At 35.2% G+C, this 12,665-nt stretch overlaps 1 protein-coding gene across 5 annotated transcripts in view; it reads left to right on the top strand.

Moving 5' to 3' along the window:
- The window catches only part of RABGAP1L (RAB GTPase activating protein 1 like), a 687,593-nt gene that overhangs the window by 394,229 nt on the left and 280,699 nt on the right, over window positions 1–12,665 (top strand). For all 5 annotated transcript variants that reach the window (XR_003794384.1, XR_003794383.1, XM_029228031.1 and 2 more), the window contains exon 14: window positions 4,896–5,009. Coding sequence is in view for 3 of the 5 variants with exons in the window: in XM_029228031.1 (XP_029083864.1) it covers window positions 4,896–5,009 (114 nt within the window). In the remaining 2 variants the exon portion in view is untranslated. The remainder of the gene's footprint in view (window positions 1–4,895; window positions 5,010–12,665) is intronic.

Below are 12,665 nucleotides of genomic sequence, written 5' to 3'. Positions count from 1 at the left end.
ACAAATACAGATGGATGTCTAAAATATACATTCACCAAAATTTTTAAACAATTAAATGTGCTTCTTAATTAAAATATCTAGGAATAAACCTACCTAAGGAGACAAAAGACCTGTATGCAGAAAATTATAAGACACTGATGAAAGAAATTAAAGATGATACAAATAGATGAAGAGATATACCATGTTCTTGGATTGGAAGAATCAACACTGTGAAAATGACTCTACTACCCAAAGCAATCTACAGATTCAATGCAATCCCTAGCAAGCTACCACTGGCATTTTTCACAGAACTAGAACAAAAAATGTCACAATTTGTATGGAAACACAAAAGACCCCGAATAGCCAAAGCAATCTTGAGAACGAAAAACGGAGCTGGAGGAATCAGGCTCCCTGACTTCAGACTATACTACAAAGCTACAGTTATCAAGATAGTATGGTACTGGCACAAAAACAGAAATATAGATCAATGGAACAGGACAGAAAGCCCAGAAATAAACCCACGCACATATGGTCACCTTATCTTTGATAAAGGAGGCAGGAATGTCCAGTGGAGAAAGGACAGCCTCTTCAATAAGTGGTGCTGGGAAAACTGGACAGGACATGTAAAAGTATGAGATTAGATCACTCCCTAACACCATACACAAAAATAAGCTCAAAATGGATTAAAGACCTAAATGTAAGGCCAGAAACCATCAAACTCTTAGAGGAAAACATAGGCAGAACACTCTATGACATAAATCACAGCAAGATCCTTTTTGACCCACCTCCTAGAGAAATGGAAATAAAACCAAAAATAAACAAATGGGGCCTAATGAAACTTCAAAGCTTTTGCACAGCAAAGGAAACCATAAACAAGACCAAAAGACAACCCTCAGAATGGGAGAAAATATTTGCAAATGAAGCAACTGACAAAGGATTAATTTCCAAAATTTACAAGCAGCTCATGCAGCTCAATAACAGCAACAACAAAAAAACCCAATCCAAAAATGGGCAGAAGACCTAAATAGATATTTCTCCAAAGAAGATATACAGATTGCCAACAAACACATGAAAGAATGCTCAACATCATTAATCATTAGAGAAATGCAAATCAAAACTACAAGATATCATCTCACACCAGTCAGAATGGCCATCATAAAAAAATCTAGAAATGATAAATGCTGGAGAGGGTGTGGAGAAGAGGGAACACTCTTGCACTGCTGGTGGGAATGTGAATTTGTACAGCCACTATGGAGAACAGTATGGAGGTTCCTTAAAAAACTACAAATAGAACTACCATACGACCCAGCAATCCCACTACTGGACATATACCCTGAGAAAACCATAATTCAAAAAGAGTCATGTACCAAAATGTTCATTGCAGCTCTATTTACAATAGCCAGGAGATGGAAACAACCTAAGTGTCCATCATTGTATGAATGGATAAAGAAGATGTGGCACAATGGAATATTACTCAGCCATAAAAAGAAACGAAATTGAGCTATTTATAATGAGGTGGATGGACCTAGAGTCTGTCATACAGAGTGAAGTAAGTCAGAAAGAGAAAGACAAATACCATATGCTAACACATATATATGGAATTTAAGAAAAAAAAATGTCATGAAGAAACTAGGGGTAAGACAGGAATAAAGACACAGACCTATATGGGAACATATGTATATGTATAACTGATTCACTTTGTTATAAAGCAGAAACTAACACCATTGTAAAGCAATTATACTCCAATAAAGATGTAAAAAAAATAAAAGGTGAATAATAATTTTTATTTATTTATTTAATGAGTATTCAATTTATACTAGGCAGTGTGCTAAGCACTTTACACACGTTATCTTATTCTAAACAACATGAATTTGGTGTTACCATCCCATTTTACAGATGAGGAAACTGAGTTTAATGAGATTAAATAACTTGTCTGAGATCCTATAGGTGTTAAGTGGAGTAGCCAGAAATCGAACCAATGAGTTTGCCTGGCTCCAGAGCCACTACACCACCATATTGGACTGAGGATCAGAATGGGAGACGCATCTAATGGGAAGTAAATTGTGGGTGAAGTTGTGAGTCTCTAGATATTGGTGAATTAGCTGTCCATGAAAGAGTGAATTCTTCCCTCTTCTCATTCTGAGGATAATTGTCAGGACTTAAGGAGACTGCTTATGGGGACCTTCCAAGAAAATGACCTCGTATCAGTTTTGGTTGTGCTATAAAATGTTTTTAGCTATATTTTATAAAAGGTTTTCACATGAAACTTTTTAACTCCAGATATTTGGATGGTGAATTATTTGGCTTCTTTTTTGTCCTTTTCTGTTCATTTTATTTCTTGTAAAAGTTGACAGCTATCATTGGAATAAGTCTTTTAAAAAGAAAAAAGGAATGAATATTGAAGAGAAAAATGATTTTGTCTTCCTTTTACAACGTTAGGTTTAGTGACTCCCTGACTCAAATACTTTAATGATTGAGTGAGTAAATTGAGGGGATTAGATGTGGATTCCTGAATATATACTGTTCCTATTCTCAGCAGTATGGGTAATTGGGAGATGGTTAACTTTAGCTTTCGCTTTGAAAACACGATTATTTTCTCTATAGTGTGCCATTTCATTCATATTAGTCTATTTGTAAGACTCTAGTGTACCTCTTAACTTTCACTTATATGAAAGGGATCAGTGAATAATGTAGCAAAATAGCTTATTTAGTTAATAAAGTGAAGTTCCAGAAATTATTCCCTTAGCCAACTGAGAGCAATATGTAAGAAGAAAACTCTAGAAACACACATATGTAGAAAGCATTTAAAAGTAATCATAGGAAAGGAAAGTTTACTAAGTACAGAAAAGTTTATGATTTTTATTTTCATTTGATTTTGCCCCTTTATTTTTTAAAACAAACAAGGAATATTCAATTATTCATAGAAAAAAATTAATCAGTATTATACAAAGTTACTTCCTAGAAACTTTTGCTCAATTTCCCTTTTTCTGAATCAGGCTGTTGGTACCATTTAAACACAGCATGATGCCAGTAGAGTAGGCAGTTTCTAGGGAATATAGTCCAGTGATTTCTCTCCCTCAACATCTCAAAAAGTGCAAAAAGAGATATCCTGTGAACCATTCAACATGTTTGCCCCTAAAATAGTTCAGCTTGGGAGGAGTAAAATTTTCATTGGTAATTTTCCAAATAGTTTGTAAGTGGAGACTTACTGTGTGGAAAGAGCACCCTTCTGTCAGAGAAAACCTGGGCAGTGAAAACTCATCTGCCTGGTACCAGATTCCCCTACTTAGATTCCATAACAGACCAGATAAACCATACATTTCATAATATATCTCTTTATACATTACCTTTATATTTACCGTATTCTAAACCCCCTATCTCACCCCAGTTTATCATTAGAAATTACATTTACCGTGATAAATATAAACTTTCTATGTATCCTTTTACTTAAGTTATGGTAATTTTTTGAAAGTTCCATTTTAATTTGGTTTTAGCATTCCATTCTGGTAAGCCATCAGAATTTTCTCTGGACTGATTTATAATATGTTTGATGTTTGCTAGCAAATTTGGAACTTTTCAGTTTTCATCCTTTCTCTATGTGATATAAGATCTAATTACTACTCAGCATGATATAGCAGCTGAAATGAAAAAGGCAGCAAGAGAAGGCACTGGCTTAACTTAGAGCTAATCAACTACATCCTTCTTATGTACTTCTTAGCTAGAGAGAGAAAGAGAAATAGCATTATTAAAGTAACTCATGTATTAAAACTCATTTTTTTTCTTTGCTTGATTTTAACTGAAAGAGGGGATTTGTTCAAATCTTTATGGGAGCGAGACATTAAATAATACTTTAAATTTGCATTAGTAGTCATTGATGCTTCTTTAGTTGTGCAGAATGTTTTCATTATTGGGGTTGGTAGAAGTAGTCCCATCCCATTTTCTTGACATTTAAACAGATAAAAACATTTACAGAAGTAAAATAAAATCAAGTGAATGATTAATCATTTTTTATAAGGCTTAGAACTTTTGAACTTTTGGATCTTGAATCTGTCTGGAAAAACAAAAAACAAAAAAACTCTAGATTTATCTTTAAAGCATATGTCATTTTAATATGTTGGTTTGAGGGCTTTTTATTTTCTGAAGTGAGTAAGTTGGGTAATTACCCATTGGGAGGAAAGATTGATAATACTTTTTATTTTTTAAATGACTATGGTCTGAGTTTTCACATATCAGATTGTCAAAAATTAAAAAGTCAAATAATATTTGGTTTGGGGCAGGTGCGGAGAAACACATACTCTACCACTGTTTGGATTATGTGTTGGTACAATGGAAATGCATATTTATTGACCTAGCAATTCCACCTCTAGGAATATATCTTGAACATGTATGTATAAAAATGTTCCTAGTGATATTATTTGTGATATAAATAGAAAAAATGCAAAAAAAATCATTAATAAGAAAATATTAAATTATGATATGTCCATATCCAGGTGTGCCTCATTCTTTTTAATAGTTGCTATTAAAGAAAATAAAATACATTTGCATGTACTGATCAAGAATATTCTGTAAGTTATCCCATTAAGTGAAGAGAGCAGATAGTTTTCTTCTATTTGTGCTCAAAAAGCAAAGGATGGAGAAGTGTGTATACAACTTCCCTCCCTCCCCTCCCCCTCACATAAACACACAGTCACAAGTCTAAAGATAGATGGATGAAAGGACACAAAAGAAATTGTTGATAGTATTTATCTCTGATGAATGGGACTATGGGTCTGGGATGGAAGGCAGGTTTTCTTTTGTTCTTTTTTTTTATGGAGAGGGCAGCATACTATTTTTGTGCTGTTTGAAATTTATTGACATTAATTTTCATAATTAAGAAATTTAAAATTAATGACCAAGTCTACTTTTTTTTTTTTTAGGACTCAGCCCAGGAGAGTGTTATTACTCGAGATATTCATCGTACATTTCCTGCACATGATTACTTTAAAGACAGCGGAGGAGATGGCCAGGAATCTCTGTACAAGATCTGCAAGGTAGGACCCTCCACCTTATTTTTTTCTAATTTATTATTTAGGGCTATATTTTAGGAACCCATCTTAAAGATTTTTAGATTTGCACTGTGCCATGTTCTCTGCTTTATACCTACACTACCAGATCCTCAGTACTGAGTCCTGAGGGTGACTTTTGGGCTGCATGTTCTGTGCCTTCTTGTGGTGGAAGAGGTGTGGTATGACCTCAGTTTGGCTTTGATGCTAACAGGAAAGGAACAGAACGTCCTCTCAGGCTACTGCAGTAAAGGCTCAGAGGAGTCCTGATGACTCTGTTCATCTGACAAGGTAATGTGGCAGTTGTCTCAATTTTTTGACAGTAGGCAAGAGTAAGAAACAGTGTGGCACCTGTTTTTGAATACTGGCAAGTTCTCTGATATTGTTGATGTATTCTGAGTTATGTCACATCATACATCTTTGTGCAGTTTTTATATCCCATTTTGAAATCTTTCTTCTCCCTCATTATTAGTAGATCTGGAAGAAAAACTGTTTCCTGACTTTCAGTACATATGCGTTGCTTGGATTAAAAAGGCTCTGTGTTTAATAGTGGAGAATAGCTATCAGATTATTAATTTCTCAAAGTTATATTAGAAATGAAGAATGACTTTTCAAATCATTATATATCGTTAACTTATATTGTCCATGCTAATCGAGGCCAAAGACTCAAAATTGCAAAATTTCCATCAAATAAAGTTTTGCCCTTTATCCTCAAAGTTAAGATGCCCTGCAAAGTGTGATGGGTATACTCAACATTTGTCCTTACCTGCCATTCCACTAGAGGTTGCTGATGAATAGTGAACGACACCAAAAATCTTGTAATAATATGGAGAAAAAACAAACACCATGGCTAATTTTCAAGTTAGGTAGTAAGTTTCTGAATAATCAAATTTAACCTTTTATTAAGTAGCAAAGATTAGCCAGTAGGTAGTCAGAAATATACTCACATATCAGTATCATTTAATATTTACTGTTTTTTTTAAAATGGCACTTATAAAGTACTACCTGCATATGCTAACCAAGTAGGATTGATGTTTAATTCTGCAAATGGCACACTTTGCCTAAAATCCTTCTTTGTGCATGTTTGTGTTTTAGCCCTCTGCCTACTCCTGTCTTTCTTTTCTTTTTTTTTTTTTTTTTTTTTTTTGAAAGCTTTGCTTATCTGCTGGTGCCTGACTTACGTCCTCCCCTATGTGACAGAGGATGTCACAAGCCTGCATCTAACATTAATTCATTAATTTATTTTTGCTGTGTTGAGTCTTCGTTTCTGTGCGAGGGCTTTCTCTAGTTGTGGCAAGCGGGGGCCACTCTTCATCGCGGTGCGTGGGCCTCTCTTGTTGCGGAGCGCAGGCTCAGTAGTTGTGGCTCACGGGTCTAGTTGCTCCACGGCATGTGGGATCCTCCCAGACCAGGGCTCGAACCCGTGTCCCCTGCATTAGCAGGCAGATTCTCAGCCACTGCACCACCAGGGAAGCCCTCCTGTCTTTCTTTTCTTTATTTTTTCTTTTCTCTTGATGTAGCCATTTTGGAGGATTATAAACGTACACACTGATCAGAAATCTGTTTTTATATGGATATATCATTTAGAGCTAGAAATGCATAACTAACTTAAAGTCTGAGAATGTACTAATTTCTAGAAGGTGATATGTCATCTAGTTTTTAAAATGACAAAAACCATCAAACACCACAAAAAAATGTATAATATATTTATTATATGCTTGTGAAAGGAAAACCTAATTATTAAAAAAAATTTTCTACCAGTTTTTTTAAAAAATAAATTTATTTATTTATTTATTTTTGGCTGCGTTGGGTCTTTGTTGGGCTTTCTCTAGTTGCGGTGAGCGGGGGCTACTCTTCATTGCAGTGCGTGTGCTTCTCACTGCGTAGCTTCTCTTGTTGCGGAACACAGGCTCTAGGCGCACGGGCTTCAGTAGTTGCAGCACACGGGCCTCATAGTTGTGGCTTGCGGGCCCTAGAGCACAGGCCCAGTAGTTGTGGCACACGGGCTTAGATGCTTCGCGGCATGTGGGATCTTCCCGGAGCAGGGCTCGAACCCAAGTCCCCTGCACTAGCAGGTGGATTCTTAACCACTGCACCACCAGGGAAGCCCTCCACCAGTTTTAAAATTCTACAAGCTAATTAGTCTCTGGCTTGTGTAAGGAAGATATCAAAATTTATATAGTTTCTAAGTTATTTAGAAAGGTCTGGCTTATAGTATATGGAACAACATTTTTCTCCTAGCATTTATATTTTCAGCCATTCAGTAACTTTTCTCTCAATTTTCCTCTAATTGATACTAGATACTTTTTTTCACATAGCTAAAACAGAAGGCTCTATGTGCTTGCAGCTTCTGCCTTACAGTTTTGCTCCATTGTAGTAAAAACAGTATTTGCTTCATTATGTAATATTTAGAGGGGAAATATCTGAAACACTACTAAACACAAAGATAAAAGTTAAATAGTTGGTACATTTAAGTAACTGATACCCCTTGCTTTCATATTGCAGATAATTCAACCTTGAATTCACTAGAAAGTATTTGTTATACATTCACACAGCTTGTGTAACCATTTAAAATTATCAATGTGTATTTTGTAACATGATCAAACAGTTTTAAATCTCTTTATGAGTAAAGAATATCATAAAAATATAGGACTAAGACATATTATAATTACTGAGTAGCTTAAATTGCACTAAATTTTATGGAAAACCAAAGAATCCCGTTAAAAACATTACAAAATTCAAGGTAGTAAATAAAAGTTGATAAGGCTTTTAATATTGTGCTAAAATATATACTACCTAAACATAACTTTATAATAGTCTTTGATAATGGAGGAGAGCAGAGATGAATATATCAGAAAATGTTGGAGAAACCAACATTTGCTGGGTTCCTACCATGTGGACCTCTTGGTTTTTAATCGACACAATTCCTTCTCCTCTGGACCTACTATGATTTAGTAGTCCAGTCCTCATGCAAGGAAACCTCAGATGGTGGTGATAATCACAAAGAGGAGAGCCTACTTATGAGTAATTTAGAATCGAATATTCTTCTCAAGTTTGTACATCCACTTTCCTTTGCTTTTTGTAATCAATTTGAGCCATATGGCCTTTATCCTACCATGTATGACTTTTAAGGTCACTGAATGTGGTCTACCTGTTCTATCATTTTTATTTCTAGAATAATATCTAACATCATACCTCACACTCTTGGCAATAAAACTGAGTTTCCATTCTGGATACCTTGCACAAAACTGAAGAAACATTAATAAAACCTTCACCTTAAATAAGCCACTTTGTTATATAATGTATAAATACGGAAAGTTTTGCTTCTTCTTTACCAATTCTTATTCTTCTTTTTTCCTTAATTATTTTCTTGTCTTACTGCACTGACCAGAACCTCCATTATAGTGTTAAAATGAAGTATTGATAGTAGACATCCTTGTCTCACTCCTTATTGTAAATGAAATGCATTTAATGATTTACCACTAAGAATGGCGGTATTCACATCAGCAGCACACTTATAGAGTTCCTTTTAATACAGTACCTTCCATGTGTTATAGTAATTTTAAATTTACAGAGTATTTCCGTATATATTACCTCATTTATTTCTGACAACTCCTCATCAATGGAGCCTATTCTAGAAATATAATATGCTGTGCTGTTAAATTGAGACAGAAATTTATTGAGAGAATTTCAGTTAGAATAAGTCCAGAAATCAACTCTGGTTTCAAGGATATAAGAGTCTGACTTTGGAGCTGAAAAGTTTTCTGTGACTCTGGTGAAATGAGGAATGATCTGAACTGTCAGGTTAGAGGGAGGACTGTTAAAACTCGCTGTCATGTTTTAATGGCCCTGTCAATTTTAGTTTTTGCCTCTTAATATCTTTTTCAGAGTAGGAGGAAGTCGAAGTGGTTCAAAGATTCTTCTGTTGTCATAAATTTATGCGTGGAAGTAGAACTGAAAGTATAATAGGATTCATAGGATTCTGGAAATGAGATAGTTTTGACATCCCTCCCTCCTTCCCTCCTTTCCTCCCTCCATTCCTCCCTCCCTCCCTCCCTCCCTCCTTTCTTTCCTGTTAGTTATGTCAATAACATATTTTAAAATAATGTCCTTTAAAGGACGAAAAATATACTACTCCTCCCCAAGTATCCTTAGGACTTTTCTAATTTACATATGATGTAAAATCTGGTTTTAGTTGGGAGACAGGTTGGTGTAGTTTAAAGGACTAAACATTAAGAGGTCTGGTTCTGGTCTTGATTCCTCCTCTAAGCAGATCTAAGACTTTGGGAAAATCACTTTTTAAAGTTCCTCCTCAGTAATCGTGTGGGGTGTGATAAGATTATTCTAATTACAATTTGCTATGATTTTAAGTGTTGTTTTAAATTTTTTTTTCCAAAATATAACATATTGAATGTAGAATTTAACAGTTAATTCCTGTGTTAGGTCTTAGCTCTGTTTATCAATACCAGGACTATAAAGGAATGTGATTTTACTTTGAAAACTTTACCTGGGTTTCTGTTATTATGTTTGGGTGTGTGTTTCATGCACACATGAAATGTAGTGCATTTAGTGATTTACTTCTAGATATACATTTCTTTATAAGACCTAAGACGAGTCGGTCATAGTAATTAGCTAAAACATTGTTCACAACAGAATAGACTCTTGTGCCATTTAATTTGAAGCATATTGCTTTTTCACATTTTCTGATTACAGCAACTGCTTTATATCAAAGAGGCTACGGCTGTGAACTGAATGGGAGGAGTTGAATATATTACAGAGAAATCAATACCTTTGTTCATCTGGGTTAATAATTTGATAGTATAATGGTTTGTAGAAGGACAAAAATAAACTTAACCCCTGTCGCAGCAAATATTTTTCTCAAAACAAGATTGGATTTAATATAAGAACTAAAGCATTTCAGGAGTTATTTTGATACCAAAGTAATGAGTGATCTGATGCTTGATTTCGAAGAAAGTAAATGATCACCAACTCTTGTGAAATTAGATATAATCATACATTATTTATATTGTTTTCTAGATTTATGGGGGTATTTGTGATTATAGGGCTGAATTGTTTTTCATGGAGTCGATAGTACTCTCCATAGTTTTCTATCTATTTGACTACTCGTAATGCAACTCCCTTCCTTGGGGTTCCTGAATGATCCCTAGTTTTAATGACAGATTTTCTGAACACATTGTAGCCCGCTATTCTTTACTCTACATAGCCCAATTTTACCAACAGCTTGAGCCACCTGTGGGACGACTCCTACTAATGTCCTTGGAACCTGATTCGCCCCAGAATGAGGGCTCTTTGGTGTGGAATGACAGGCATTCCTGTATCAAAATGCACCAAAAGGATTTAGTTTAGAGCGGTACCTAGGGGGAATCAGGCAGCCTTTGGAGAATCAAGCAGATCTTTTCTGTTTTCTGTGTACCTCCTCTCTCACCCTTGGGTTGCTGGAGTGCTTCTTTGAATTGCAGTAACCTTCTAAGGCGGATCCAAACGGGGGGGCTACTGAGGAGTCCTTTGAGCCCCTGGGGCCGCTCTGCTTTGCCAGCACTTCCTAATGAACAGTGAATTAAGTGGTTTCAGAAGACCTTGAGGGGTAGCAGAGTATTCTCAAACAAATGAATTTCCTTAAGGAAAAATTAATTCTTTCAGGCCATACAGGAAGGCTTGGAGTACCTTCCTAATATTCAGATGATAATTGACATCATCACGACAGTAACAGTGGGAACTTGTGAAGCACTGTGGTTTAGAAAGCACTTCTGTACATGTTGTTATTTGATCCCCATTGGTCCTCCCTAAGGCAGGAAGAATTTCCTGCATTTTATAGATGAACTCCAGAGAAACTAAATTATCGGCCTAAAATTATATAGCCACCAAATGGCAGAGACTAATTTGAACCCAGATCTGTTAGCTTAAAATTCTGTAATATTTCTACAATACTATTGTGATTGTACATGTGTGATGAAGAAGAAAAGTTATGATTTATTAAATACTTCCTGAATACCAGAAACTATGCTGAGCACTTTTACACATATCGTGTTATGTATTTTGACAGTTATCCTGGAAATAAAAACTATATTTCTGTTCTTGTACTTAGGATAAATTCTCAGGAAGGTTAAAAGCATTTACTCTTATCACATGGATAAGAAATTTTGAAACTAGTATTCCATTCTAGGCAGGTCTGTCGAACTGCAGTGTCCATGTTCTTTGTACTATGGTGGCTTTTCTTAGTGTTAGAGGGACAATATTTAAACTGCAAGTGAATCTTAGCATCATTATCGCAAGTGAAATCCAGTGAGGTAGAAAATATTTTTCTGTCAGGCTAAAAATTAAATGTGAAGAAGAAAATGATCTTATACGTTTATGCATATCAATGTCATAATAATAAGGAGAAAATCAGGGACACCAATGGGGTCTTCACCAAAGAACTTGGAGTTACTCAGGCTCCTAGTCAAGGTAAATGTTTTGATTACTTTCTTCCTGGTACAGCCAGTACAAGATTAGTCAGAAGATAGTACAAGAACATGCTTTGGGGGGCCCACAAAAGAAAAATAAATTCATCTTTAATAATGTCATCTAGAATTTTATAATCTGAAGTTCTAGAAAGAAGTTATGTTAATTTCAGCATGCAACTTTTGATTCCTTTTTCAAAAACTCTTTAGATTATTTGAACTACGTATGGGGAATGGGCACCATAATCTCTTCAGTGCTTAGGGCCTTTAAAGGTTTTAATGAGACCCTAGGGACTTCTAATAGTAATAAATAGAAATTGGATATCAAACTTACAAAATGTGGCTTTTTCTTGTAGCTGGTTATAAGAAAGCAGAGTCTTCATTTTTTCCCCCAGTTTTATTGAGAAATAATTGACATACATCAGTGTATAAATTTAAGGTGTACTTAAAATTTTTTTTCAACATGGCTTGACTTACATATATTGTAAAATGATTACCGCAGAAAGTTTAGTGAACATCCATCTTCTCATGTAGATAAAATAAAGAGAAAAGAAAATTTTTTTCTCCTTGTCATGAGAGCTCTTGGGATCTACTCTCTTAACAGCTTTCCTACATGTCACACAGCAGTGTTAACTGTAGTCATCATGTTGTACATCCTTACTACTTATTTACCTTATAAGTGGAAGCTTGTACCTTTTAACACCTTCCTCCACTTTCCCCTCCCTCCACCCCCACCTTTGGTAGTCTTGTAATCACAAATCTGATCTCTTTTTCTTTGAGTTTGGTGTTGTGGTTTTGTTTTATTTTGTTTGATTCCACATACGAGTGAGATCATACAGTATTTGACTTTCTCTGTCTTACTTATTTCATTTAGCATAATACCTTCAAGGTTCATCCATGTTAGGCCTTCATCTTTATAAAGAATAGTATCCTTAAAAATCACTTTAGGTCTCATTGTTACCATTAAAATTTTTTAATAAGTCTAACATTTAATACACACATAGTAGAGTGTACAAATATTGAGGCTATAATTCAGTGAATTCTTACCCAGTGAACACTGCTGTGTAAGCTCTAGGACAAAGATAAAGAATTTTGCCAGCACTCTGGAAGCCTCCCTTATTTTCTCTGCTAGTAATTACTTCCCCCAAAGGTAAACAGCATTCTGACATCTATTACCATATAT

The sequence above is a fragment of the Monodon monoceros genome, unplaced genomic scaffold, assembly GCF_005190385.1.
Source record: "Monodon monoceros isolate NGI ecotype Baffin Bay Population unplaced genomic scaffold, NGI_Narwhal_1 Super_Scaffold_18, whole genome shotgun sequence".
Classification (NCBI taxonomy): Eukaryota; Metazoa; Chordata; class Mammalia; order Artiodactyla; family Monodontidae; genus Monodon; species Monodon monoceros.
This window is presented reverse-complemented; position numbering and strand designations above follow the sequence as displayed.